General features: G+C 51.5%; 7 protein-coding genes across 7 annotated transcripts; 3 read left to right on the forward strand and 4 right to left on the reverse strand.

The window, feature by feature from the left end:
• Positions 1-2,641: 2,641 nt before the first annotated feature.
• BDW74DRAFT_175467 (thiolase-like protein) lies at positions 2,642-5,076 on the reverse strand (the record flags this gene model as incomplete). The annotated part of the gene is made up of 2 exons (XM_073728330.1): positions 2,642-4,345; positions 4,393-5,076. 2 exons carry the CDS (start codon positions 5,074-5,076, stop codon positions 2,642-2,644), a joined length of 2,388 nt encoding a protein of 795 aa, XP_073586413.1.
• A 716-nt stretch (positions 5,077-5,792) lies between these two features.
• On the reverse strand, positions 5,793-8,128 carry BDW74DRAFT_189137 (Zn(II)2Cys6 transcription factor). The gene is made up of 4 exons (XM_073731901.1): positions 7,462-8,128; positions 6,876-7,413; positions 6,331-6,828; positions 5,793-6,284 (listed from the first exon to the last, which is right to left on the reverse strand). Exons 1-4 carry the CDS (start codon positions 7,968-7,970, stop codon positions 6,102-6,104), a joined length of 1,728 nt encoding a protein of 575 aa, XP_073586414.1. The 5' UTR covers positions 7,971-8,128; the 3' UTR covers positions 5,793-6,101.
• A 1,497-nt stretch (positions 8,129-9,625) lies between these two features.
• Positions 9,626-11,053, forward strand: BDW74DRAFT_147969 (uncharacterized protein). The gene has a single exon (XM_073723629.1). It carries the CDS (start codon positions 9,731-9,733, stop codon positions 10,424-10,426), a length of 696 nt encoding a protein of 231 aa, XP_073586415.1. The 5' UTR covers positions 9,626-9,730; the 3' UTR covers positions 10,427-11,053.
• A 360-nt stretch (positions 11,054-11,413) lies between these two features.
• Positions 11,414-13,807, reverse strand: BDW74DRAFT_111868 (uncharacterized protein). Its single transcript, XM_073721802.1, has 3 exons — positions 13,134-13,807; positions 12,677-13,063; positions 11,414-12,552 (listed from the first exon to the last, which is right to left on the reverse strand). The coding sequence occupies exons 1-3, from the start codon at positions 13,530-13,532 to the stop codon at positions 11,488-11,490; spliced, it is 1,851 nt and encodes a 616-aa protein (XP_073586416.1). The 5' UTR covers positions 13,533-13,807; the 3' UTR covers positions 11,414-11,487.
• A 301-nt stretch (positions 13,808-14,108) lies between these two features.
• Positions 14,109-15,577, forward strand: BDW74DRAFT_175471 (uncharacterized protein; the record flags this gene model as incomplete). The annotated part of the gene is made up of 2 exons (XM_073728331.1): positions 14,109-14,766; positions 14,880-15,577. 2 exons carry the CDS (start codon positions 14,109-14,111, stop codon positions 15,575-15,577), a joined length of 1,356 nt encoding a protein of 451 aa, XP_073586417.1.
• Positions 15,578-15,636: 59 nt separating this feature from the next.
• Positions 15,637-21,609, reverse strand: BDW74DRAFT_189141 (uncharacterized protein; the record flags this gene model as incomplete). The annotated part of the gene is made up of 10 exons (XM_073731902.1): positions 15,637-15,899; positions 15,949-16,437; positions 16,481-16,513; positions 16,571-16,800; positions 16,842-17,478; positions 17,548-19,342; positions 19,391-20,341; positions 20,375-21,066; positions 21,103-21,313; positions 21,361-21,609. The coding sequence occupies 10 exons, from the start codon at positions 21,607-21,609 to the stop codon at positions 15,751-15,753; spliced, it is 5,436 nt and encodes a 1,811-aa protein (XP_073586418.1). The 3' UTR covers positions 15,637-15,750.
• A 635-nt stretch (positions 21,610-22,244) lies between these two features.
• Positions 22,245-27,730, forward strand: BDW74DRAFT_175474 (3-oxoacyl-synthase; the record flags this gene model as incomplete). Its single annotated transcript, XM_073728332.1, has 6 exons — positions 22,245-22,339; positions 22,594-22,892; positions 22,939-25,571; positions 25,611-27,480; positions 27,539-27,546; positions 27,611-27,730. 6 exons carry the CDS (start codon positions 22,245-22,247, stop codon positions 27,728-27,730), a joined length of 5,025 nt encoding a protein of 1,674 aa, XP_073586419.1.
• Between the last annotated feature and the right edge of the window lie 13 nt (positions 27,731-27,743).

Consider the following 27,743-nt stretch of genomic DNA (forward strand, 5'->3'; position numbering starts at 1 on the left):
CTTCGTCCGCATCCCATCGATTCGACCAAAATCAACCGTCCACTTGAGCTTCGTCCAAATTTTCTTCTTCACGACCCGGTTTAGAGGACCCCATACGCCTTTGCTACTTCCTGGAGGTCTTTCAGCGCGACATGGATTCGAGCTACCGTTCCATTGACCATTCGCAAACATCTCCGCCACATCCATCGCCTGGAAAGTTGACGGAGACCCTGGAAGCCTCTCGTTAATCATTCGCTCGCAGACGAACTTCGCCTCTCGTACCCGTTCCTCGCCATCTTTGTAGAGATGGCCTTGACCAAATCATTCAATTAACGCAGCCCGCAAAACTGTGCTTCAGCAATTCCAATTTATCCGTGGAGTCTAGAGCTGAGCTTCTCGTCTCTAGTCCTTTCATCCCACGTGCAAGTGGATCCGCTCCCTTTTGCTAATCGGATCAAGATACTCTCGAGCTCAGACATTGATTGTGCTTGGAAGACACAGTGGCACTCTAGGTCCGGATTCGATTTTCGTGTAAGGTGAAAGCAATATCAGAGAACCGCTTTTTATTTGCACACGAGAGAAAGCCATGCAAACAAGCCGCATATGCCTGTATACGAGACTTGTCCCAGCCACATAAACGAAAAGGCAACTCAACATTCTCTGCATGTATACTTCCCTCTGTGACCCAGTTTGTGCATGGACCCTGCGTGATAACCATTGATGCGTTTGACCCACCGGCGCCATAATTGTTAATCAGCGCTGCACGGTAACGTAATTCCCGGTCAGTCCGGTCATCCCGGTCAATCCGGTCACCCACCAAAAAATCATCGCGTGTTCAACGCGTAACTATTTAAATAATAATCATGCCACGAAAAGCGCGCCAATCCTGTTAAAATTTGGTGGAGCAAGAGGGCAGGATCCAGCTTGTAATATAAACTTTAAAAAAATTTAAGATTTAAAGTATTTATTAAGCAGCAGAGGCTTTTAAAGTACCTTATTTAATACTTTAAGATTAACTATTAGGATACTTATTTTAAGTAAAACACTATAACTATACTTATTAACTCTCTAAAAACCAGGAAAAAGCATTAATTAAATAAATTAAAGCAAGGAATAAGCATGGGGTTGCCCCTAGACCTTTACATGTATAGTAAATAGCTAATATAATCCTTTAATAAGATTCGCGAATCCCCCCCAAGCATATTAGAAAAAACTAGGTCACCAAGTTTATTAAGCGCCATAATAGCATTAAATCTTAATTTACTTAATAATATAATTATTCACGTGCCCTGTGTAAAGATCTAAAGGTTATTCAGGCTTGGTTTAAGGACTTAAAAGAGGTTTAAATAATGCATAGTATTTTAAATAAATATATATATAATTTTAATAAGACTGGCTTTATTATGGGTCTTATTATAACTACTAAAGTAATTACACGGTTAAATATACCAGGAAGGCCTTATCTTATTTAACCAGGCCAGCGTGAATAGGTTACTATAATTAAGTATATTAGCTCCACGGGATTTAGCGTTTTAATATATATTATCTTTAAAAAAAAGGTCCATATACAAGGATGGTTTAAAAAACTTAATTTACCACGCGACTGGAGGATTAAAGTAAGTGTGAATAAATAAATAATAAACTAAATAAGCCTCCAGTGGCTAGAGAAGTGCTTTATTCCTGTAATAACTGCGCGGACTAAGGGGGGGTCTTAATTACTAGTTCTAGATGGCCACGGAAGCCACCTTACGCCTGAGTTTAATAAGATATGCAAGGATAATAATATTATATATATCTACATGCCTCCTTATTTATCTTACCTTTTATAACCACTAGATATTAATTATTTTAGTCTATTAAAGCATGCTTATAGGGGCCTTGTTAAGGCAAAAATATGGTTAAAATATAACCATATTAACAAGCTTGACTTTTTAAAGGCATATCCCGTGGCTTGCCAACAGGTCTTCTTTATATAAAATATCTAAAGTAGCTTTCATGTAGCTGGAATATAGCCTTATAATCCTACCCAGGTGCTTAACAAGTTAAATTACATGGTTTATATACCTACTTCTCCAGGAAGTAAAGGGGGGGGTTTAACAAGCTTTTTTATACTTGCCACACCTTATATAGTCTGTTAATTACACAAGAAAGCCTCTTTAGTTAAAAAAATACTTATTTAAGGTTATTAAAGCTCTTTTAGTCCTTTTAAGCAAGCGCTTAATAAGCTTATAAAGGGCTGTAAGATAGTAATATATAATACCGCGATAATTTTAAAAGAATTAAATAATCTTCACGCAGAGAGCTGGATTTAATAGTAAAAAAAGAGTTAATTTAAGTATTAAATAAGTTTTATAGCTGGTTTACAAGTTTAAAAGGCAAGGGACTTAATTATATTAAGAAATAAGTAATTTAATAAGCTATAAAAGGGTCCAAGTATATTTACTTTATAACCTTTAATAGCCTAAAAACATGCTTTACCAACATGCTTTAAATATTAAACTCAGGGGCATAATAAAACTTAGTGTCCTAATTATTATAAAGTTTAGTTTATTTAAAAATATTAAGAATTGCGTTATTGGGAATAGCTTCAAGATTTACAAGTATTAATATTTTTAGTGGGTGACCGGATCGACCGGGATGACCGGACTGACCGGGAATTACGTTATCCGACGTCCCAAGGCCTCACGGAAGTGGTAATCTCAATATTGTCATCCTCCATGGCCTCGACATGCGAGTTCAATAAGTCGAATCCTGGCTGTGGAGGAATTTGCCCGTGCTGAATCATCAGGACGATTTTGCATAGGGCGATCATCCCCGATACACCTTCAGTATGCCCAACGAGTCCTTTCACAGAGCCTAGGGATAGTTTCGCCGCCCGTACCGGTCCTCCCAAAGTATCACGCACGCTCTTATATTCTACCGGGTCTCCCGCTTGAGTGCCGGTGCCATGGGTCTCGACGACACTGATATCCCTTGGATAGAGACGTGCACGTTGCATTACCTTCCTAGAAAGCCCCGCTAGCGATCCTCTATCTGGAACAACAATAGGTGTACTGTTGCTATTCTGCTCCACTGCTGTGCCGGCGATAGTTGCAAGGACCTGGTCCCCATGTGCGATTGCATCCGATAGCTTCTTGATATAGATTGCCGCGAAGCCTTCACCCCGACAGTAGCCACCCGCCCTTTCGTCGAATGGCTTACATGGTCCCGTAGGGGAGAGGAATGAAGCCCCTGCGAGGTTGTCAAATGCCAGTGGACTAGTGATGGCATTTGCGCCGCCCACTAGTGCCGCTGAGCAGTCGCCGCTCAAGATCGCTTGACACGCATGATGCAACGTCACGGCAGATTCAGAGCATGCAGTGTCGACACAGAGCGACGGCCCACGCCACCCGAAATGATGCGAGAGTTTGCCGGCGAGAAAACTCCGCAAAAGCCCGGTCGCTGAGTAGGCGGATGCAGGGTGGCAGTTCACGTTGTGCTCATAGCCCACAGTACAGGACGCTATATAGCAACCTATATCCTTGCGTGGTGGCGGATTGGAGAAGTACCCTGCCGACTCCAGTGCCTGATAGGCAACTTGCAGAAGGAGTCGCTGTTGTGGATCCTGCGACATTGCCTCGCGCGGCGATTTCTTGAAGAACTTGTGGTCGAAGGCGTCGATATCGCGAACAAAGTTGCCGAACCAGGCTCGTTGACTCGCCTCCGGACGCCAGGGTGTTTCATAATTCGCATATCGTTCTCGAGGCATCTCGCGGTGCTGTGACCGGCCGGAGCACAAAAGGTCCCAGAATTCTGGTAGATCGTCGGCGCCTGCAACATGGCAAGCCATCCCGACTATGGCGATGTTGGTGTCAGCCGGTGCACGCGTTGCTAGCTCATGGTCGCGGCTTATGATAATGGGGAACTCTGTATCAACGAAGTGGACAACTCGTTGGGGGAGACGGCGGAAGATTGTTGGGGGAATGCATCGTTCTGGACCGAACTCGATAACTGTGGAGTTCAGTGTAGTAAGGTGATCTTGGTACATCGCCGAGAATGTCTTGTGCCATTGACACTGCTGAGTGAGGACGGCCCGGAGCACAAGTTGATGGAGAGGGCCAGAACAGACCGGGTCTCCGGTGGCGTTTGCCCGGGGAGGGTGAAGAAGTCCTGATGCGTCTGGCAGCTGGAGACCGGGTTGATCATTGCAGAGCGTGAACAATGCAGCTAGAATCTCTTCGTTGCCTGCCCAGTGATAGCGGCCGTTGAACTCAACCGCGTTGGCAGAGAAACCGGCCGATTGAAGAGTCTGCTGTAGATCAGACATACTCCGCCGGGGCGTCATGATGGTCGCGCGATTTTCGTCGTATTGAACGGTGATATATGACTGACTGTTTAGTATTCATTCGGCCAAATAATGGAAGACATACATACACCCGGGTATTTTTCCAGCACGCCATCCAGCTCTCCTTTCAGCTCAGGCTCTTTCCATGCCACAGCCAGAGACGTGTACTTCTCCTGGGCCTCCTGCACGTCCCCCAATGCCCCTAGAAGCATGGCTAATCGCAGCGCGACAGAGCCATACCTCTTCAGGTCGCCCGCTCTCGTCGCAGAAACCACAACGCTACTAAGGAGGCCGATACAAAATCCCACAATCTCGACGACCGCGCTCCCCCCATCATCCATCTTCATCCACTGCGCGTACTGCACAAAATGCGTCATCATCAGCAATGGCGCCAGTTGCGTATAGCACAGCGGAAACCTCGCCGCCGATACATCATCGCATCGAAACCACCTGTCCAGCACTTGAAGGTCATTTTCTTCACTTATCGTTTTCAGATCGGGGAGGTATTTGTCGTCGGCTGCAGCGCGGTAGTAGCCCGGCAACTCGCCCAGGACCTCAAGCATCCAGTGATGTTCGGGGTTGTCGAGGACTGTCGCTCGCAGCTGGCGGAAGTCGCTTGCGGTAAAGGTGAGCCATTGGCAGCCGAAGAGGAGGACGACGTTGCGTTCTTCTTCTGCGAGGCCTTTACCGTTGGTCATTGCGGTGCCAGTATCGTTGGCGCTTTGTTGTGCGGGAATAGTGGGAGGGCTCTTACTTTCCGTCGCCGTTGCCATCATGGCAGTTTGGGGTCAGGTTCGTTATTGCGTGAGCCTCAGACTGACCGGCACGTTCACCACTACATTCTCATATATCCTAGTCGTCTCCTTTTCCGTTTGCTAGGTCCAGGCCTGTCCTTAACGCTACGCGTACCATTAACAGCTATGCGCAAGAGACATCGGTGTGCGTCCAAAAGCTCGAGAGCAAGATCAAGCAGTGGAACCTGAACTGCATCCCTCGCATCCGATGCTTCTCCGGCCGTGGGGAGTTATGCGCAGCGCATTACACTATGCGTCCATGAACTCGAGGTGTAACAGTGGAACCTCAAACGTATCTCCCGCATTTTAAACACTTCTCAGGTCATGAGGATTCATCCACCAGTAACGGCACTGTTCGCCAACGACTCGACAAGAAGCATCGAAGCTTCGACCGCATCTCTCTAGAACAATATATAGAAGGATCATTTTCCAACGGCGGACATGCATCACGAACTTCAGGGTATGATTGCTTTTCTCTCCCGTATCTTAGGCCCTCACCGTCTTGCTACGATATCCTTGCTGTACATCCGGAGTTTTCGTTCCGCGACGGCGTATGCCCGGCGAGGTGCTCTACCAGGATACCTGTTCCATTACATTCAGTTGGACGATTCAAATGACCAGGTAAGTGCCATGCATAAAGCCATATATGGTAAGAGAAAACGGAGTAGGCTGCAGAAACGCATCCGGAATATAGTCCGTACTTCAGGTTCCAGGCCTAGCCCTTTTTTTGGAGTAATTGGTCGCTGTTCGGAGTATTTGTGCAATAGTTTGGCTAACTCCGGACTGACAGGCATGGTTAAAGTAGGTTCCTAAGTTGAGAAGCGCCGTAGCGCATATACATGAAGATTACCGGCAGTATTACCCGTCTCAACAGTCGAAGATGATTTGATTATATCTCAGAGAATGCTACCCTGCTTACTCCGCCCAACCCAACCGGTGCCGGAATAACCCCATGCAAACCAAAAGTGACGTCGTTAATGATGGATCTGACAAAGACCCGTACGCTATATATGAGGTGCTGCGGATACAGAGACCCGCGGGCTGTGTGGTGCATTCTTGACCCTGTCGAGGTCCTGAAGGCAGGCCAGGACTTCTTGCAACATTCCGTCGAAGCCTGCATCGAGGTAGCTGTGTCCGGTGAAGAACTCGGTGCACATCATCAGGGGAATTGGTGTCAATGGGTGAACCTGAACTGTCAGCTGCGTTGCTTGCGAAGGGGAATAGTTGAGGTACCTTGAAGTATCCCAGCTGGCCTTGCAGCTTGACCAGGTTCACCACCTCATGCGCAGCCATCACGCATAGCCGTTCATATTCGATTATCCCCAGGAGATGATCACCCGTCTTCCACGTTATCGACTCGAGGACGCTATGCAGAAAAAGAACCATCGTCTGAGCAACTATCCGAGCAAACATCAACATGGGGTCAACCTGCGGTGATACTGAGAGCATTTGAATGCGAGAATTCAGCATCTCGTGCAGCCATTGGTGCCGACTCCAGAAGCCTTCGAGCGCAGAGGTATCGCCGCTTATACTCAGCTGCTCCACAGCAACCTTTTGTCTGTGTGCAAGCGCCCGCCCGCATATTGTTGCGAGAACGATGCACTCGCTGAAGGATGAGATTGGCTGAACGGGGTCGGTGATGGTCCTTGTCATCACCTCGGGGAGGTATGGTGTTACGACGGGATGACCAGCTTGAAATTCTTCTTCCGGACCGGGAAGACGGGTTGCGATCTGCATGGTCAGTCTGTTTTCTCGCCATATTCAGGTAGGCAACATACTAAGTGCTCGTTCAATGTGAATGGCAGGCCGTTGTGGAAGCTGATGAAGCGGTCTAATGAGTAGGCCATCCAGAACGTCCTTCGTCGCTCTTCCAGTCCAGTCCAGTCGAGGAGGCTTGTCTCTTGGTCTTTTGCCACCATCACCGGGCTATTAGGGTCGTCAAGTTCGTATAATCGCATTCCCAACACAAGTCGACAGCATCGACCGGCGCTCATCCACGCTTGCAGCGGTGAGAGCTGCATATATTCATATACGCAGATCAAAACCCAAGCCTGCGCCTGCTCAATACCCCCACCCGCGTCCGACCGAGGGTTTGGGTTCTGAGTATCTAGCGCGTCGAGCATCCTTCTCGTTTGTTGGTAGAGGGGGTCGCGGAGGGAGCGGAATTGTGCCGAAAGAGAGGCAGCGACCGTCCACATTGCGTATTGCAGACATGTCTGGCCGTCGCTCTTTTGTTGTTGTTTCGACCAAATGTGGTATCGCCATCGTTGGAGAATCGGGGCAAACGGATGAACGCGATCGAAGTAGAGTTGGTCACTGCTCATCAGCTTCGTTCGAGGCGGCGTACTGCAAGACAAAACTTACAGATCAGCTCGCATCAGCTCAGTGACAAGTTCCGACCGCGGCGATTCGGGCGATCTCGACTTCGTGCCTGCTCGTTCCTTGGGTGACTCGGTACCGTTCCTCGATCGATTGGGACCACGATTGGAGTCTTCTGAGTCGTAGTCGAGATCTGCACCTTCCAGGAGTGCATGCATTTGGCGGTCGATTTCGGGATGCCGGTCGGCCAGACAGCGCTCGAGGGCGGCTACTCGCTCAGCTAAAGTCTTGGACGATTTCACATTCAACAACCTACCGATGCGAGTTCTCAGGGTCCGCAGCTGGCCCTTTCGCGGCCCTCGAGGTAGTCGCGTCGTACTGATCTTGCAGTCCAGCCCACCCTCATAGCACACCTGGCACTGCGGTCGCTGCCGGTCACAGCGGACCTTGCGTCGACGGCACTCCTCGCATGCAGACCCCGGTCGCTGCCGGGAGGTGATAACGAGGGGCGAGGTCGGGGAGAGCGTCTCGGTCTTCATCTTGGGATTGAACATTTGAGCGGTCTTTTTCGCAATTGCAGAAGCTGCGATGATTCGGCTCCCTGCACGAGACTTATAGAGGGCCCGGGATCGTGGGAATGGATGCAACCTCGTGCTTAATGGGGTTTGGAATCGAGAAATTGGTAAATGGCACCACGCAACGCACGATCAGATGGGGACTCCGCAATAATGGATTGTTTCTTTTCTTTTTCCTCTGGCGAATCCTCCAGAAAGCCAGGGCATCAAGGCAGAAACACGAACTATCGTGCTAAGCTCTTTGGAGAATGCATTTTCCTAAGAGAACCCGCCAATCCGAGCGCGCGATCATTCTGCAGCGCGTGCATGAAAAGGAGCGAATGAACTGACCCATGGAGCACTGGGAGAGGCATTGGACCGAACGTGTATCCGATCGGAGAGGCCGCAGTGTGATAGTGGTGCTTGGGCTGCAGGGTACAGCTGGTGGCGGCCAACACCAGTGGGCTCTCCATCGAACGGGTTCCTGCCGGGTTGGGGATGCAGACATCAGCGGCAGCGAAGGGCCAGGAGTGGCTCCAATGCAGCGGAACAGCTGGGATGCTGGGATTCTGGGATAGCCGGCGCATGTCGGTGAGCGGAGCCCTTGAGATCTCAACTGGCTGCATCGGGATTGCAGGACATCTCGTCATTGACTGGGAGTAACATCCTGTCTAGACTACAAGCAAAGGCCACAATAATAATCCCAAGGTTCCTGAATCGCGGACCACTGCGTTCGATAGATCAACTGCAGCTGCCAGCTTTCCAAGGCACGCGCAGACGCAGAGATCAGAGCGCTCGGTGGTCGGTGGTCGGTGGTCGGTGAGGGCTCAGCCAGCCACCGTCACACTGTGGATCTGCCTCGCTCTCGGGAATCGCCCGCTGCGGGCCTGTCAATCTTCTTCAGAACAGACTCTAACTCACTACTCATCGGATCGAGGCTGAATCATAGATTGTTTGATGTCCCTCACTGCCAGTTTGCTTCGGAAGCACGGTCTCAAGTCCGTACGACGAAGATCTCAAATCCTGATTTAATCCCTGACATTCCACCAGCCTGCTCTCAAACTGTTTGTCTTCTTTCCGAGTGTACGGACGTCTCGGGTTCTAGGAGTCAGATTAGACGTGACCTCCCGATCGACAGTCCAAGCTCGGCCTTTCTGTGCCAGACTGTGTCAGGGAGGGGTCAGACCAGGTCGCCTGGACAGCCGATCGATGACCATACGACGCCGCCGGTCGGATCTCGGGTTCTTCTCGTCGCGGATGGCTAAATGGCATTGCTACGGAAGATATCTCCAGCGCTCAGACAGAGTCGCAGAGTGTTAAGTGCTGACGATCAGATCACTTGCAGCTCTCAGATCCGGTGCTCCGTTCGATAGCTCCTAGCCTCGAGGTCCCCGATCCAGCATCGTGGTGACGAAGCGCTAGCGGGTCGCGACTCGCAACTCGTGAGCATGCTTTGTTTTTTGCTGCTGAATTTCGTGGCTCGGTGGGCTATCCTGCGCCTGCAGCAGCTTACTAGTGGGCATTAGTGTGGCCACTAATGGCCGATCAGCGCGCCACGCCCCAATCGGTGCAGATGAGTTACTCGAAGCCATTACACTACACTATGTGACGGCGGTGCTGTGACACGCGTGGCTCGTTACACATTCTCGTGGTGGTGCTCGTGTAGCTGGTGGTTTTCGTAGACCGCTAGTTATATGAGACACCACGGGCTTTGGAGTCGTGTAGATCATAGCATGGCATGCATAGTATAGCTTCCGCACATGATGCCCTTCCAAGACGTCCTTGGCCAGCTGCCCCTGCTGAAGAGCTACACGCACATCCTCCTCGTCTTCCCCCTCCCTACCTCTCAGCGCGACTCGGTTCTTGGGTCCCTACAATGCGCGACAAAGCGTCTTCTGTCGACATTCCCCTTCCTCTCTGGGGTCGTGGTCCATAAGGACATCCGCCCCGGCCACTCCGGCACATTCAGCGTCGACTTACCAGATGGGGTCTCCGACTCTGCGGACAATGTATCTCAAATCCTGCACGTCAAGCATCTCTCCTCTCTCCTGCCAGATTATGTCACCCTGCATGCTGCTAAAGCACCCGCGGCCATGCTCCCGGGGACCCTGGTCGCTCTACCCCGCCCTGCGTTTCCACGCATCTACACCGAATCTACGGCGCCGGTCCTGGAGATCCAGGCATCGCTGATCAATGGCGGGATGCTCCTTACTCTCGCGGCTCAGCATAATGTCATCGATGCAACGGGGATTTTTTACGTCGCGCATGTCCTGTCGAGGTTCATAGATGATCCGGACGCTGTCCTTCCGGAATCTGAGATAAGGATGGGGAACATTGAGAGAATGAAGCTCATCCCCATCCTCCCGAGTGACCAGCAATTACCAAAAGAACTGGATATCTTTACAAAGAACCGCCCGATCCAGCTAACGAGGGAGGTACTGAACGAGTATAAATGAACGCTCATCCATTTTTCACCAGAAGCTCTAAAGAGCATTCACGAGGAGGCGTCTGCTAACCCAGCGGACTTCGTGGACGGTGTATCAAGTGTTTCGGTGAACGATGCGTTAACAGCATGGTGCTGGAGACGCCTCTCTCTCGTCCGAGCCGCCTACAAGAAGAAATCAGGAGAGGCCATCAACGACGATGCCACAACCCAACTCACCCGCGCCGCAGACCACCGGCGCGCCATGGCGCTCAATCCAGGCCACGCATACATGGGGCATATGGTACGAACCAGCAACCTACGACTCCCCCTCTCAACGCTCATCTCACCAAGTACATCCCTCTCCTACCTCGTCTCTTACCTCCGCAAAAGCCTGAAAAAACACACAACGCCCGCGAGCATATCCGCCTACGCAACGCTGATCCAGCGCACGGACGATAAGGCGCAGATTCTGTACGCGGCGGGGTTTAATCCGCTCACGGACCTGAGTGTTAGCTCGGTCGCGCACGTTGAGATTCCGACGTTTGGGAGAGAGCTTGGACGACCGGTGTTTGTGAGACGGCCTACGTTTGGACCGTTGCCTGGTGGAATGTATCTTGGGCTTTGTATTACCCCCGATGGGAGGGATGGGGGGTTGGATGGGGTTTTTTGTTTGAGGGGGTGGGAGATTGAGGGTCTTAAAGGGGATGAGGAGTGGAGGGGGAGGGTTGTTGTTTTGGGGGAGTGAGGGGTTAGCTGGTGGTGTAGTCAATAAAGATATAAATGATGAGTTTACCCATAATGTTGGACAATGTCTTGGTACTTAGCTTTGTTTCGAGGGTGCGAACAGCCGATCGTGGAGCGGTCTAATGCAAGTCCACCCACTTCCAAACTCATATCCAAGGTACGAATGCCGACCCGTGGACGTCTACTTTCTTTTGTGTATTAGGCGGATAACATATATTAAACTCGGAGTTGAGGCTGTTGGAGTTAGCATATACTATAAGCTTTATCGATGGTGAGATATATATTCTCTCTCTCCCCCGCTACCTACCCTCCAACAACTCGTACACTACCCATAGTATGAAACAAGAACTACTTCTCCTTAACCGCCTGCCCCGTGGTCAACGCCCGATTCAAATCATACTTCTTAACCCACAGACTAAGCACCAGCCCAACCCCGGCGACGCCCGCAAAGAACGCCCAGATAACCCTTAAAGAATCCGTATACGCCCTCTTCAGATCCTCCTTCCCCCCATCAGAACCAGAACCACCAGCATGCATCCCCTGAATCACCGTCACCAGCGCCGCCGCATCCCGACTATACGCGTCCGCCAACTCCGCCCACTCGGCATACTTACGCAGCTCATGACGCATGCGGTTCTGGAAGATCACACCACCCACAGCAATACCAACCGCCTGCCCGAACGCCCTAAAAAAGACAACCATCGCCACGGCGACTGTGAGGTTCCGATTCGTGGCTGATGCTTGGACCGTGCAGACAATCGCCGCCGTCAGGAACCCCAGCCCCAGTCCCGAGGGGATATTCAGGAAGATCCAGGCGACTGTGCTCGTTTGCGGGGTTAGGAGCGTTAGCAGTGCGAGTCCCAGGATCGAGAGCGCCCAGCCAACCCACAGCCCCCATCTGTATCGTCCTGTGATTGTGACTAGAACCCCGCAGAATATTGCGGAGGGCGCAACGGTGAATGTCTGCGGGAAGAGCGCGACCCCCGTTAATATCGGCCCGAATTCCCGCACCGCTTGGTAGTACAGCGGCAGGTAGTACAGCGCCCCCCAGAGAATCAGGCCCTGCAGGGAAGACGTAATAAACGCGATCACGGCGCTGCGGTTCGTGAAGACGCTGTGTGGGATCATGGGGTTCCTTGCGCGGATGATGTACGCCGTGAAGAGCGCTAGTCCTGCGGCGCCGAGACACAGCGGGACGAGCGTGTGCCAGCTCGTCCAGGGGTACATGACCCCGCCCCAGGAGAGGGGGATCAGGAAGGAGGACAGCGAGGAGACGAGGAGGCTTGTGCCCGTGTAGTCGATGCGGTGGAGTTTCTGGGCCAGGGTTCCGGGGGGAGTTTCGAGGCGGAAGAAGAGGAGGATTAGGAGGGTGGAGAGGGCGATGAAGGGGATGTTTATGTAGAAGATCCATTTCTGACGCGCACTCACATGTATTAGTATTAGGTCTTTGCTTCTGGACGGAGGGAGGTCAGGGTTTTGGAGAGAGGGGATTGTCAATATAAGGGGAGGGGGAGTTTATGGTAGGGCTTCGACGCACCCAGGTGACGTTCTCCGAAAACCCACCACCCAGTATCGGTCCTAACACCGAACCAAGGGAGTACATGGCAGACAAAACGCCGTAGTAGTTCCCCCTCAGTCGTAGGGGTACGAGATCTGTAACGACAATCTCAGAGAGAACGGCGATCCCTCCGCCCCCAACACCCTGTATACATCGTCCCACGAGAATCTGCGTGAAACTGCCTGCAACACCGGCAACCAGCGAGCCCACGAAGAAAAAGAACAGACAAACCAATATCACCGGCCGCCGCCCAAATATATCAGACAACGTCGCAGTCGTCGGCTGGAAGACCGTTGAGCACAGCAGGAACGAGGTCCCGCTCCAGAAGGCTTCCATGGCGCTGCCGTGCAGGGTTGAGGCCATTTCCTGTATTTCACGTTAAAATTCTAATCTGTTTTCTGTGGGAAGAACGGGGGAGTGGTATGGTGGCGCCTACCGGCAACGCAACGGAAATACTTGTCCCATCCAGCGAAACCATCAGCGTGAGGACCGCCAGCGCGGCGAAGATCAGCCGGCCGGTCACGGTGAGTCTGAAGCTTGCGTAGTCGGGCGCTGGCTCTTCGCCTGTGGATTGGGTTTCGACATCGCGGTCTTGCTCTTGGTCTTGGCCTTTGGTGTTGGGTGTTGGGTTGGCTTCTTCTATGCCTTGGCCTTGGCTGATGATGGTGGACGGGTGCGTTTCAATGGATGGTGCTTGTGTTTGGGATTGAGGTCGAGAGTGAGGCTGCGACTGAGTATAATGATGCGGATCGGCTTTTCTGAGGCCAGTGATTATGGATTCTCTGGCTGAGGTTTCTTCGGGGATGGCGGTTATGCTGATGTCGGCCATGATCATGTTGGGGCTCTGTCAGCTGCTCTGAGATTCAGAATATTCACCGAGGATAAGAGCAGGCCAAGGTATGCGGCAAAGACTTCTGGAGATGTGCAGAGAGGCTTCAGGAGACGGATTGAGAGGCAAACCCCACCTAACGTAGGATAAATCCCGGACTCTAGCCCAACTGTTCGTACCACGTCGGAAGAGCAAACAGCCTCGGAATTCGGAATGCGCTGTATGAAACACCTAGATGCACATCTGCAGGGCTAGGAAAGAGCGCCTGTTATACCGCTGTGGCCCTGTAACGCGGAAGGATGCATATACCCCCAGCAGCCGCACTGAAACACGATGTAGGGCAGATACAGGCATCACCTGGATGGACTATTCCAACGTCACGCAGAGACAGCCATGAGCACAAGGAGACTCCAGGAAGTGTTGGAGACACAGGCACAGGCACAGGCACAGACCAGAAGGTGCAAAAAGACACACGGCCGCTGGCATCCCATGGGCGTAACGGCACCAAGTCCTGCAATCCAACCACCCTAGCATCCCCAAGCCAGACACCAGACCCTCGGAAACAAACTCAACACGACGAGAATGTCCGAGAGCAAGTCTCCTTCCAACGAAATCCCTGTCGCCAATGACCCCAACAACCAGAAACCCCTCACCATCGCCATAATCGGCGCAGGCATAATCGGCACCGTGCTGGCATTAGGCCTTACAAACGGCCAATCCACCTTTCCGATCCCCGTCACCGTGACGCTCTATGAGCAAAGTGCAACGCTACGCTCCCCCGGCGCCGGCATCGCCTTCACAGCCAACGCCCGGAAATGTCTATCCCTGATCGACCGCGTGCTCGAAGACTGTGCGACGCGCGTCGGGACTGCAAACGGTGAGGATCCCGCGCACCCGAATAACTACATGCAGTTTGTGGATGGGTATACGTCGGACAAGCAGAGATCCAAGTCCCAAGAGACTGGGGTAGAGGTAGGGGTAGGGGTAGGGGTTGGAGTTGGACAGGATCTCGCGGACAAGAAGGTGTACCGCTTGCATGCGGGGAGCAGGGGGTTCGAGGGGTGTCATCGGGCGGATTTTTTGGAGGGGGTGCTGAAGGAGTTAGGGCCGGGTGTGCTGGTGCTGGGGAAAAGGTTGGACAGCTATTATCTCCCCGATGAAAGCACAGGTGACGCAGGGGGAGGTGGAGGAAAGATCAAACTTGTGTTCGCCGATGGAACCAGTGCAGAGGCGGACGTTGGTATGTCGTCACAGCCCAACCCAGCCCTAAGTTAGGGCTAGCCACGCCTCCCCTACCACACCACACCACCCCATCAACACTACCCATACTAACAGATGTAACTTGGTGGACAGTCCTCGGCACCGACGGCCTAAAGTCCCGCGTCCGACATCTACTCTTCGGCGCCTCCAATCCCATTTCTTATCCGCACTACACGCACAAAATCGCCTACCGCGCACTGATCCCCATGCCCCTCGCAATCTCCCGACTCGGTCCCTCCCTCGCCCTAAATCAGCACATGTACGGCGGCCCAAACGCTCAGGTGCTGACCTTCCCCGTGGCGCAGCAAAAACTCATGAACATCGTTGCGTTCGTCTCAGATCCCAACCCGTGTCCACTAGAGAAGAACATGACGCAGCCGGCGCGGAAGGAGGAGATTGAAGACGCTTTTAGTGGGTGGGGGCCAACGGTAAGGGCGATTATCGAGATGGTGGGCGAAGTCGATAACGAGTGGGTTGACAAGTGGGCTGTTTTTGATCACTATGAGTATCCTGCCTCGGCTTATTTTATGCAGGGGGAGGGGATGGTTTGTTTAGCTGATGACGCGGCGCACGCGAGTTCGCCGCATCATGGGGCCGGGGTGGGAATTGGGGTTGAGGATGTGCTTGCGCTTGTTACGGTGCTGGAGAGGGCGATTGGGGATATTGCGGGGGGAGAGCGAGAGAAAAAAGATGCGCTGGGGGCGGCGTTGAAGGCGTACTCGGTTGTTCGGTATGAGCGCAGCCAGTGGCTGGTCAGGAGTAGTCGCGAGGTATGTGGGACGTATGAGTAGGTGAATCCGGAGATTGGACGAGATTTGGACAGAGGGTTTGAGGATGTTAAGGAGAGGTCGCATAAGATTTGGGATTTTGATATCTCCGGGAGAAGGTCTCCGCTGCAAGTCTCTGAGATATGGTCGATCAATTTCCCCAAAACGTATAGATTAGTAGACTGTAGTTGAGATTGTTAGCTGGTTCTTCGAGAGGCGGCTGGTCTTACTGTTCCCGAACAAACGTACTGCTCCCCCTCAATGTTGAAATTCACAATCTCAAGCAGTTCTTGACTTTGTGTTGCGATGTAACTAACAAGGTGACCCAAAGTAGATTGGGTAAAGACTATTGATCTTAGCATTTGAGAAACGGTCTGGGTGAAACCTGGACTTACTCTTTCCTCCCCGCTTTGGGTTCACTGCGACCATGCCGTAGCTTGTCGAGCCGTGATCGTCGCGCGCCACGGATGCCTGCATAACAGATCCTCTGTAGAACGCCAGCTCAACGAGAGCTCCAGTGGGGATCGTCCGAGACAAGGCAGATAAGGCGCCAAATTCTCCGAGCGAGTGCCCTGCATATACGGCCCCCTGCGACACGTAACCCTTGGAGCGTAACTCGGCAAACGCGGCGGCCTCGAATAACAGGATTGCCGGTTGGGCAAACTGTGTCGAATAGAGAAGTCCTTTTGGATGTTTGAATGTGTTAGAGGGTGAGGCGGACGTAAGCCCGGTCAGCACCGACTTATGAACTCGCTGTCCATCGGGAAACATGACTTCCGTGGTAATATCGAGGTATTTCTGCCGGATTCTGCGACCGTTTTGACCCCCCAAATGAATCGTGAGGGATTTTGGATTGTTTCGCACGATGTTCAAAACAGACCATCCTTCACCATCAGCGAACGTCAAGGGGGACACAATGGGCCATACCGTAAGCATCATAGAGTTTCTGGTCAATGTCGTCTCATACAGCCTGGGCAATTGAGCTTGACTCATACAAATCCATTCCCATGTTTCTACTCTGGCTACCCTGGCCTGTAAACAGATATGCTGTTCTAGCTTGCTCTACCTCGGCATTGGCCTCGAGCACGCGTTCGTTGGATTCTTTTCGGGTAGCAGTAATGCGAAAGCACATTCGGCCCTCGACCATGCCAGTGTGCTCGATCGTCACGATCAGTTTTTCGCTCGGCATCACCATCTGAACGAATCTGACCTCAAGGCGATGAAGTCTATCGCGGTCGCCTTCAAGCCTAAGTATTCCAATACTCTTTCAGCAATGGATGAAGTGAACATCCCATGGCATAGCATCCCCGGAAGCCCGGCCAAACTTGCAAAGATTGGTGAAGTGTGGATCGGGTTGAAGTCTTTTGATAACTCAGCGTAAGGCTCATTCCTCGGAAGCATTTGAACTTCCATCGTGGACTTTCCAGCCCAGCCTGGATTTTCCAGCACGGTTCGGGTTTCTGCAGGCGTGCCTTTCCGTTTAAGGAAATCCAGCACAGGGTTTGCAGTACATGCTCCTTTGAATTCGACAATTCCACAGTCGTGTCGCTGCCCATTTGTCTCATACATGACATTTCCGGTGACATGTAGCTCCGGGGGATCCTGATGATATCTGGTCAAGGTTTTGAGGGCGAAGATGAGGCGCTTCCCGACAAGTGGCAAAGGCGGGTTGCAATATTGAAACCATCTCCTACCCAGGAGTAAGTTCTCGTCATGTTCAGTGGCGACATGATAGGACCACTCCTGCTCCTTAAGTGTCTGGAAGGAAGTGATAGGCCAGGCTTCTGCGCCACGGAGAAGAAAGGTAGAAGTGACGGTCATGGCCAGCACTCCAGCGCGAAGGATCTGTGCTTCCACAACTACGACGATGCCTGCATCATTCCTATACAAAGCTTGAACCATGGACTTACTGCTAACAATATCACCTGGTCGTACGCGTGCACCGGATCGATACTCAAATGCATTAGAAAGGTGAACCAACTAAAGAAGGTCACCTCCAATCTCAGCTAGAGTCAATGGTTGGGATATAGCATCCCAAGCAATGATAATCCCTGCATTGATTAGGATAATGTCTGTACTCGGCATCATCTGACTGTCATCACTGAAGACGGAGCCTGTCGTTGCTAGGTGTTCATCAGGAAAATCCCGAGTCAAGGTTATCTCTGGTCCGTAGAACGTTTCTTTGACTTGCTGGTTGACACCAAAGTTGTGTCCAAACCATAGGCCCCTATAGAACAACCTAACTCGCTCATTGCGTCCTTCCATAACCTCGCTCAGCCTGATGGAGCTTTCTGGGTTGTACGCGTAGAACAACTTCAACCGTGCCGAGCTCTTTGGCGGCTCTATTTCGATCTGAATGCTTGTGCCATCATAGCAACGAGCCTTGATTATTGAAAGCGTGCGGTACGGAATCTCCACAGCTACCACCAACTCCGAGGTGGCTAGATCGTATTTCAGCACAGTGTGCAACGAAGTATCCTTAAGACAGCGGAAAGGGTTGACTTGGCGTTTGTTTCCCTGCGATACCCAATCACCCTCAAGTAAGGCGCGCACCCAAGATGGAAGGCTTGGTTTCGGTGAAATGCCAACGCCACCTGACGAGAGTGAGAGGTCATCTTCAACGTCCGATAAAGAAGTAATCGAAGTGCACGATGTTCCCTCGGTAGAGTTTCTACCACCCGATGAAAGTGTTGACCACGAGACTGGCTTGACGAAATTGTTTTCCGCTTTGGAGAGAAGCGCGTCCGCTGTAGAGAATTCGCGTATACGACTGGCAACCCCAGCACTGATGCAATCCAGGATATATCCAGCAGGTTCGCTTTCAACCGTCGAAAAGCGCGCTGCCACGGGCCCATGTAATATGCATACCCTTTCCGCGTCTTGGTCTATTACTGCCTCAACGTCTTCGGCTTGCCACAAAGAATCCTTCTTAAAGTACAACTCAAAGTCGTCGTCAAGTGCCGGGATGGAGTTTACCGGTTTTCGGCCCGGCAGCTTACATTGCAACAGGAAAAATGCGATGTCTTCGGGACTCAAAAGATCTTCTTTGGCCGTCGGAAAGGCGCTGGCGAATAGCGCAAGAAATTGATCCGGGGCTTGTTTGAGTAAGCTGAAGGTCAGGTCCGCAGCGATATCTGCATTATATGGCAGCCTTGAGAGCCAATGCTGGGCTACGGTGATCGAAAAATCAATGTACGACGTGTCGACCCAACGCTGTCCAAATACATGGATAAGCGAGATTAGTCGTTTCAAGACGTCGAAATATGTCATTTCTTCCAGATCAACAGCATCGCCACTAGAGTTGCATCCAAACCATGGCTTTGCAAAATCGGCATTCAGTCTTTGTATGATCGAACGCCGGTGCTTGGCCAGGTACGTCAACCTGTCTCTGCGGGGAAGAGTAAAGACAGTTCTATCCATCTCAGCCCAAAGACGTACCCCTCGTGTGGTAATCTTATGGATGGGTTCTCTCATCTCGGACGTGACGGTAATGACTCCACCAGCTGGTCCAGAATACGTCTTTTCCCACTCGCTGTCAGAAACACCTGGGGTGGCAGCAATGATCCTCCTAACCGCGGGCGAGGTATGAGCCTCTTTCGCTATCATCATACGACTTCCCAGTAGTATACCATCAAATGGCATCGCGGGGCGTCCAATTGCGCTGGACCAGGAGCCACTAAGGTAAGGGTAAACACTGTCACTATCACCGAAGCCACTCCCAGCAACGAGATATATGTTAGGCTCTTGTCGGATTGTCTCGTAGGTTGCGATAATTGGGGCATGGAAGTCCTCAAACGAGTGATGGCCGCCACCTCACCCTCCAGTCCACTGAATTACAACTGGAAACATCGGGTGCTTCCGTGCAATATCTATAACCTGCCGTATTGCGGAGACTGACCCCGGTTTGAAGCTGATATGACGCAGTCCGAGAGTCTCAATGTAATCGCCTGCGATCTCAAGTGAAGGAACGCCAGCGCCTATCGTCAATCCTTCTATCGAAACCCTCCTCTTTGACAAGCGCCGAATAAGACCAATCTGCCACGACAGTGACCGAGGGCTGGCGTATATTAGGTTACAGGTGATCCGTCGTCCTTCAGGGATGCTGCGAGCAAGATCATAAATAACAGCTTCCATGGCAGATGGACTGTGATAGCCACCACCAGCAAGCTCTGCATGATAGCCAGCGTTCATAATAGCTGCTACAAGGTCAGAATGCATAGTTGTAGGAGTCATTCCAGCGACCATGATTGGTGGGGCTCCTAGCACTCGGTTCAATCGTGTCTCCAGTTGAGTCTTAGTCCCGGACGATATACATGGCCGAAACTCCTCTTCCCAACTTCGCAGTACTGTCGACGTGTTCAATAGGTTCGGCGCAAACAGGTCTCGCAATGTTGCCATTTCTGGATCTCTGGAGTCGAGGTCACAAGCTTGAATAACTCGAACACCGCACCCTTCTCTCACACGCTTGATCAGTGGCGCAAGGCCGCCTCGATCAAATGTAAGAATATGAGATGCCGGATAGGCTGCCACTGTAGTTGGCCAATCACATCGCTCGGAGGCGATGGCGTCTATGGCGATACAGAATGCATTTTCCTCTTGTTGCCGTAAGTCTAAGCCAGTGTTGGTATGGTAGACAGGAATTGCCAGTTGGCTTGTAAGGATTGGGCAGTCAACAAACCGCTGTTTCAATTGGGCCGCAACTTGGGTAAGATATGGTGTGTGGAACGGAGTGGTGACAGGAAGAAAGCTGTGCTGAATACATGGTTTTCGATTCTCGAAGGGAGTTCGCTTTTAATCCGTCTCTTTACTAGCAATATCGACTAGATAGCTTTCTAGTCGAAGCAAAGACGCAACCGGGCCAGCTATCACGAACTGATCGTACGCGTTGATCAGGGCAAGGCAAATTCTCCCATTTTCCAATAGGCCAACGTTAACGTGTTCAACAATGGCATCAACTTGCTTTCTCTCGAGACCGCGCACGCTCAACATGTAGGAGGGCGTGTTGGCCTCATTGGCGTCGATGTTGTGTGCTGCGGGGACCATGCTGCAAGGTGCGGCCTGGTGGCACTCCCAGCCGAGACGAAACAAAAGCTCTGTAGCTTTCTCCACAGATTGATAGAAGGTGTCCCAGGACTCGGAAGATGAAATGACAATGGCTGGTAGTAGTCCTTGTGAGTAGCCAGTCGTCGCCCAGAACATAGACCTCATCTCCCCCGGATTACATCCCGCAATACAACAGGTAACACAGTATCGAGCAAGGCTGAGTGTACCGATGAGCGGAACACTGACGGGAGCGGATGCAACAAACCCAAAATTGGGAACATTTGTGCCATCCTCAATCCAGGCCACCAAGTCCACAGGCTGATTCTTGTAGTATGACCTGAACTCGTCACCCATGGAGAGGTCGTAAAGACAGGGTCCAATTACTCCAATGCATCGTCGCAGCAACGGTTTGTACGAAGTGTAAAGCTCCTGGAATTCTCGAACGCAGGTTCGACTTGACTCTCCTTGTCCTTCAAAGACCGCCAATAGTTTAAACTCGTTGTTACTTGCATGATGTAGTATTGCGCTCAAAGGCTTGCTAGCACCATTGTTGTCGCTTGCTTCCACGAATCGGTAATAGATCCCCAGCCATTGCTGCCTCTCTTCGGCTATGGGTGTAAGGTCCGCTACCAAGGAATGTATCTCGGTTTCATCACGGAAGAACTCCGACTCGAATGCTTGTAGAACCGTGGAAAGAACTCCTGGGGAAACGGATTGCTGGGTGACTAGGAAGTCCAAGAAGCGCAACGCCAGTTCGAGCCGACTGTCGGCCCCCCTCGAGAAGCATATGGGGCAAGGAAGGCATTCCGGTGTGGCTCAAGGAAAGAAAGATAAGAGCTAGGGACTGAAAGCTTTAGACTGAGGTCCCTGTGCGGAAATGGAAGATTGGTGACTGAAGATGAAGAGAACAGGGAAGAGGGAGAGGCAGAGGCAGAGGCAGAAGAGCCGGACACGGCCCGGAGCGTTGAAGGACCGAGGTCACGGGAGCCAGGCGACTCCTCTTCCAGAGCCATGTTGAAATGCTCTTGCTCTCTCATCCTCTCAATCTCTCCAGAAAGACTTCGAGAAAGATAAGGGGGAGCGATCGCCAAACGCCAGTTTTTGGGCTGATCACGCTTACCGGCGGTTCAGTACTACCTTCACAACCCAACCGTCTCTTTCTGCAGCATTTTTTTCATACCTCCATCAGGCTCTTTCTGACCTGCTTGGCATGATTGTAAGGATTCAGTATTCCTAGCCCCGTACGACAAGCTGATAATAACCGTTGCCTACAAGAAGCCGTCCGAATACATCTTCCGGGGCCCCCGACCTGCTGCCTAGACCTCCATCCACTCACTGACATACCCTGTTGAAGGAAAGTCTGGAGCCTTCAGAAATTTTGGAAGCGGTGCTACTCTGCACAACTTATATACTACCGGGGAATATACCGGGAATATGTCCATGCCGAAACTGACGCGTTATGAACGATGAGTCAACGGTCATGCAGAAACGCCAGGTCGCTTGTCAAGAGTCCGCCCATTCATACAGAGGCATACAACCAAAAGGTCGTCGCTTTGGCCATGGAAGAGTCTGCGTATTGCATTTCTAAGTTCCCTACCCTACCTCCGCATGACGACAGGAATCCTCAATAAGCCCGGGCGAGCGCAAGATGACTAGTCCTACAGTCGTGGGTATCGCACCCACGGAAGAACGAAGACCGGGGGAGAAGGAGCTAGGCTTGAAACTATTCATTGAACTTCTCTCGTGAGTTTCCTATTTTGGGGCAGCTCAATGCGGGATTCTGATCCTCCAGATATCAATTGGCGTCTCCAGTGCGATGGTGAGTACATTTCGCTCGTCTTTTGTTTCCGACTAATCCAGACAGGGTTGAAACCCAGCGAGAACTCTTTCGGAGCAAGCCAAGCATCCAAAGATTTGTCGAGATTGGGTCTTGGACTTTCTACTATAGCGAAAAAGTCTGCTAATATCGAATCAAACTGTCATCCGTTGGTAAACAGGACCAACTGCGAGTTTCTCTCTTACCACGACAATCGACGAGAAATCATGTATGACTACCAGAGCAAACCAATATTTGGACCGGCTCTTCATCCTATCAATTCTCTGGTGGACAATAATAGCACTCTGAGTCTACAGGAGCATCCTTCAGCACTACCGAGAACCTTTTCCGTGAGTACCAATCCCAGTGCGGATCTTGCTTTACAAGCCAGTCATGTCGTTCTTGCCATGACGGCTCAGAAGCTTCGTCGTCAATTTGATCAGATCCCACTGGAGAAGACTATTCGCAATCTATCTGGTGGTATGTCATTAATTCGAATCTCGCCAACGCAGTACTAATTGCACAGGTAAATCCACACTCCAGAACGAGTTGACAGGCGATCTTGTTGCGGAGTTTGGCCGAGTCCCAGAAGGTGTTGAGGACAAGTCTTTATCTTCTCTAGCAGAAGCATTGAAACCGGAGTTTAGCGGCACGCCGGGCAAAGCGATGTCTGCTCTCATCTCGAGGCTTCTTTCCAGCAAGATGCCTGCGGGATTTCATCAAGGCGATATTTATGAGTATCTTAGCACCTGCTGGGGACTAACAATGCCACATGCCAGCATACCCCTATGTTTTGCAACGACTATTGAACCTGCAAGCCGTCTCGCAAATGCGGCCGAAGCACGAGCTTACCTCGATGATTTGGTGCAGAAGTATGCCTCATTTCAGGACATATCTCTGATACCGACAAGTCATGTCTTGAAAGACCATGGATCTTCTTCTTCAAACCTCTTAGATGTAGCTGATCTCAACGAGCTCAAGCAGCGAAACTCCGAACTCCACAGGGCACACTACAACTCCTTAGCGAACTACCTCGACGTTGGTCTCCGCGTTTCGGAAATCTCACTCGCAGTGTCGAAAGCTCGCATATCTGATCTGAAAGGGAAGTTGAATATCTTGAATTCAGAGCTGGACGAAGAGCTTATCAATGGCATTAAACCGATGTTCAATATCAAACAAGCTTGCGAATATGACTCTTGGTGGAACTGGTCTCGCGAGGAGTTGATCCGCCTGCTAAACGAGATTTGCGACGGCGCTTCGGATGGCTGTCCCCCGGACATGGAAAATCGCCTGCAGGGTTTATTGAACAGATGGGACACAAGCTGTTCGGATATTGCTTGTGCGCGAATGGCTGATCTGCGACTTTCTCCTGGTGCCCATTCGAACAGAATTCAACTGATCTTGGACGAAATTATTTCTTTGGGCACCCAGGCACTCTCCATCGAACCCTTCTTCAGCCACAATATACCTTCAATGGGGCCTCGAGCTATCATAACACATACAGCTCACCTCGAATATCAGGAGCTTCCGCGCCAAATTGGGCATTATCCTGAAGTCATAGCGTGCACCTCATCATGCGCTACCGACACCATTACAGCCCCGTTTATTCATATCAAGACGCGGAGTGATGAGGAAGAGTGGAGGTATGACCCGAGGGCTAGTAGTCTGTATCACGCCATGCTCGACGATGGTGTTACGACCGGCCTTACGTTTGCCGACAAAGCAGTCTTGGTTACGGGCGCCGGCCCCAGCTCCATTGCGGTGAGCGTCATTCAAGGGTTGTTGAGCGGTGGTGCTCGTATTATTGTCACAACGAGCAGACCACTGGCGCAGGGCTCAGGGTTCTACCAGAAGATGTACCGCCGGTACGGCGCAAAGGGGTCGTCTCTGACTGTTTTACCGTTCAATCAAGCTAGCAAACAAGACTGTGAGAGCCTTGTCAAGTACATATATGGTCCCAACTCTCCGACGATGGGCGACTTAGACTACGTCCTTCCATTCGCTGCTATTCCGCAAGCTGGGGAGCCGGATGCTTTGGGGGGTCGGCATGAGCTGGCGCTAAGAGCCATGCTCGTGAACATGCTACGCCTTGTCGGCTTTATACCTCGAGAAAAAGAACGGCTGTGCATCAAAACCAGGCCAACGATGATCATTCTGCCCATGTCCTGCAACGAGGGGACGTTCGGTGGAGACGGGCAATATTCCGAATTCAAGGTTGGACTAAAAGCTCTGTTCAATCGATTATTCTCAGAAAGCTGGTCAAAGTACTTGACAATATGCGGGGCAGTTATCGGGTGGACAAGGGGCACAGCAATCATGCAGTCATCGAACATCGTGGCCGAGGTAGAAAAGTTGGGTGTCCTTACTTTTACCCAGAAAGAAATGGCTTTCAACATCCTCGCGCTGATGACTCCTGCTCTAACTGCTTTGGCCCAGGATGCACCAGTTTACGCTGATTTGACAGGTGGCCTGAGCTCGATGTGGAATGTCAAGAAGGAGATAGCAGCCGCTCGGGAGAGGATATCCCAAAAACAAACTTTGCAGGTCGCTATAGCCGAGGAGGATGCTCGCGAGCGAGCCCTACGGTGCGTCATGAACGTCCAGGTCGAAGCACTCTTCCCAGAGAGCAGACAAGCCAGGCTAGGCTTGCCATTTCCGCAACTTAGCGACTTGGAAAGAAACCATCCGAACCTGGAAGGGGTGATCGATCTTACTCGCGTCCCAGTAATCGTGGGCTACTCAATACTAGGTCCCTGGGGTAACGCTCGCACGCGCTGGGAGATGGAGCAACAAGGAGATTTCAGTCTTGAAGGTTATATTGAAATGGCTTGGATCATGGGCCTCATCAATCACGTTGACGGCCAGATCAAAGGCGAGCCTTACGTGGGTTGGGTGGACGCAGACACCCAAGCTCCTATTGAAGACGACCAGGTACCGGAAAAGTACCGTAGACACATCATGGCTCATGCCGGAGTGCGCCTGATCAAATCGACTAAGCTTGACAGCTACGATCCATCTCGCAAAGAGCTTCTGCACGAGGTAGCGGTAGAAGAAGTTTTGGCTCCTTTTGAGACTTCAAAGTCGACAGCTGAGGCTTTCAAACTACGCCACGGCGACCGCGTCACCCTACAACCAATTCCAGACACGGATAACAGCCGGGTGCACATTAGGAAAGGCGCAGTTATAATGATTCCCTAGGCGGTCCCTTTCGATCAGGTTGTTGCAGGGAGAATACCTGAGGGCTGGGATCCTGCTCGGTACGGAATTCCTGACGACATTATAGAGCAGGTGGATGTGACAACTTTATATGCGCTTTGCTGCGTTTCCGAGGCATTCCTATCTGCTGGGATCAAGGATCCCTATGAGATATACAAGCACATCCATGTCTCCGAACTAGCGAACTGCCTAGGCTCTGGAGGCGGTCCGATGAAAGTCATCCAAAGCATGTACCGTAACCCCTTCCTGCACCGCCAGATGAGAGGAGATATCATCCTGGAACATTTCGTCAATACGATGGGTGCCTGGGTGAATATGCTTCTTCTGTCGGCTACCGGTCCTCTCAAGACACCAGTTGGCGCGTGCGCTACAGCTATCGAGTCTCTAGATATTGGCTGCGAGGCCATACAGACTGGAAAGTGCAAGGTCGCAGTTGTTGGTGGCTGCGACGACTACGGCGAGGAGCCAGCATTCCAGTTTGCAAACATCAAAGCCACGGCCAACAGCACTGAGGAGCTATCGAATGGTCGGACACAAGCTGATATCTCTCGACCAACTGCTAGTTCACGCAGTAGGTTCGCTAAATCGGCAGGTTATGGTGTGCAAATACTAATGAGCGCGGCACTTGCGATTGAGATGGGCTTGCCTATCTACGGAGTTGTTGCCTACACCCATATGGCCAGCAATCAAATCGGCCGCTCTATTCCATCACCGGGCAAAGGTATCCTGACGGCCGCTTGTGAGACCAGTGCGGCTCGAGAGTCGCCTCTACTAGACTTGAGTCTTAGACGTGCGGCTTTTGACGCAGAGGTTGCGGAAATCAACAACCTCTATAACAAACCGGCCACAGTCCCAGGGCAGGAGCTACCAGGAATGCGCAACGCCGCCGGTCGTCGAATACGTGACACCCAAAACCAGTGGTCGAACAACATCCGTCTCACCTATCCTTCGATATCTCCAATGAGAGCCAGCCTGGCAACCTGGGGGCTGACCATCGACGATATCAAAGTCGTCTCCATGCACGGAACCTCAACAAAAGCCAACGAGATCAACGAAGGAGATGTCATCAACATTCAGATGAGCCATCTCGGACGTCAAAAGGGAAACCCGCTGTTTGCAGTTTGCCAAAAGTCGCTAACTGGTCATCCGAAAGCCGGCACAGGGGCCTGGCAGCTCAACGGATGTCTGCAAATGATGCAAGAGAGGATTGTCCCAGGTAATCGCAACGCAGATAACATTGACAGCCAACTACGTCAGTTTGAGCACCTCGTTTACTCCATGGAATCTCTGAGAGTGCCAGAAGTCAAAGCAACCCTGCTCACATCGTTCGGCTTTGGGCAGAAAGGCGCCATCAATATCATGGTTGCACCGCGGTATCTCTTCGCTTCGCTCTCCAAATCGCAGTATGAAGATTACTGCACACGGACCACGAACCGGCAGCGCTCGGCGACACCCACGTTTGTCTCCCGGATGATCAAGAATAACCTCGTGCAGGTCAAGACTCGTCCCCCCTGGAATGAACCGGACGCGATGCGGGACTTCCTAGACCCCACCAGCCGCGTTGTTGATGGCCAGATATCGCATGCATCTGAGGAAGGTACCACACCAGAAGCCTTTTCCCCGTCCGTGTCGGTTGAAGGAACGTTGCATGCTATGCTGAGCACGCTCAACCATTTATCCCCAGCTTCCTCGGTTGGAGTCGACGTCGAAGAGCTTGCCAATATCAACATCGACAATCCCGTCTTCATCGACAGGAACTTTACACCGACAGAGCGCGAGTACTGCCTACATGCAGCCGATCCCTGTGCCTCGTTTGCTGGTCGTTGGGCCGCCAAAGAGGCTGTCTTCAAGAGTTTGCAGACCGCATCTGCTGGCGCCGGGGCTGCGATGGATTAAATTAAGATCCTCAGTGAAGAAGGTATCCCTAAAGTCAATGTTTGTACTCTCCGTTCCTTCTGGTAGGATTTCAGCTAACGGGTCAGCTTCACGGACACGCCCAAGAAGTTGCGACGGCAAAGGGAATCACTAATATCGAAGTCACAATCAGCCACTGCAACGAGACGGCAATGGCAGTAGCATTGACGATTAGGAAGAATGACTGATGTATTGCAGACT

Source organism: Aspergillus multicolor, assembly GCF_047715735.1.
Source record: "Aspergillus multicolor strain CBS 133.54 unplaced genomic scaffold BDW74scaffold_5, whole genome shotgun sequence".
Lineage (NCBI taxonomy): Eukaryota > Fungi > Ascomycota > Eurotiomycetes > Eurotiales > Aspergillaceae > Aspergillus > Aspergillus multicolor.

Excerpts from the sequence above, each read along its gene's own strand:
- BDW74DRAFT_147969 (XM_073723629.1), top strand. The coding sequence starts at position 9,731 with ATGATGCCCTTCCAAGACGTCCTTGGCCAGCTGCCCCTGCTGAAGAGC.
- BDW74DRAFT_189137 (XM_073731901.1), bottom strand. The coding sequence starts at position 7,970 with ATGTTCAATCCCAAGATGAAGACCGAGACGCTCTCCCCGACCTCGCCC. Across the intron at positions 7,414-7,461 it reads GAGCTGATGCGAGCTGATCT|TGACCAACTCTACTTCGATC; the intron begins GTAAGTTTTGTC and ends GCTGATGAGCAG. Across the intron at positions 6,285-6,330 it reads GCCAGCTGGGATACTTCAAG|GTTCACCCATTGACACCAAT; the intron begins GTACCTCAACTA and ends CTGACAGTTCAG.
- BDW74DRAFT_111868 (XM_073721802.1), bottom strand. The coding sequence starts at position 13,532 with ATGATCATGGCCGACATCAGCATAACCGCCATCCCCGAAGAAACCTCA. Across the intron at positions 13,064-13,133 it reads GTATTTCCGTTGCGTTGCCG|GAAATGGCCTCAACCCTGCA; the intron begins GTAGGCGCCACC and ends CGTGAAATACAG. Across the intron at positions 12,553-12,676 it reads TTTCGGAGAACGTCACCTGG|AAATGGATCTTCTACATAAA; the intron begins GTGCGTCGAAGC and ends AGTGCGCGTCAG.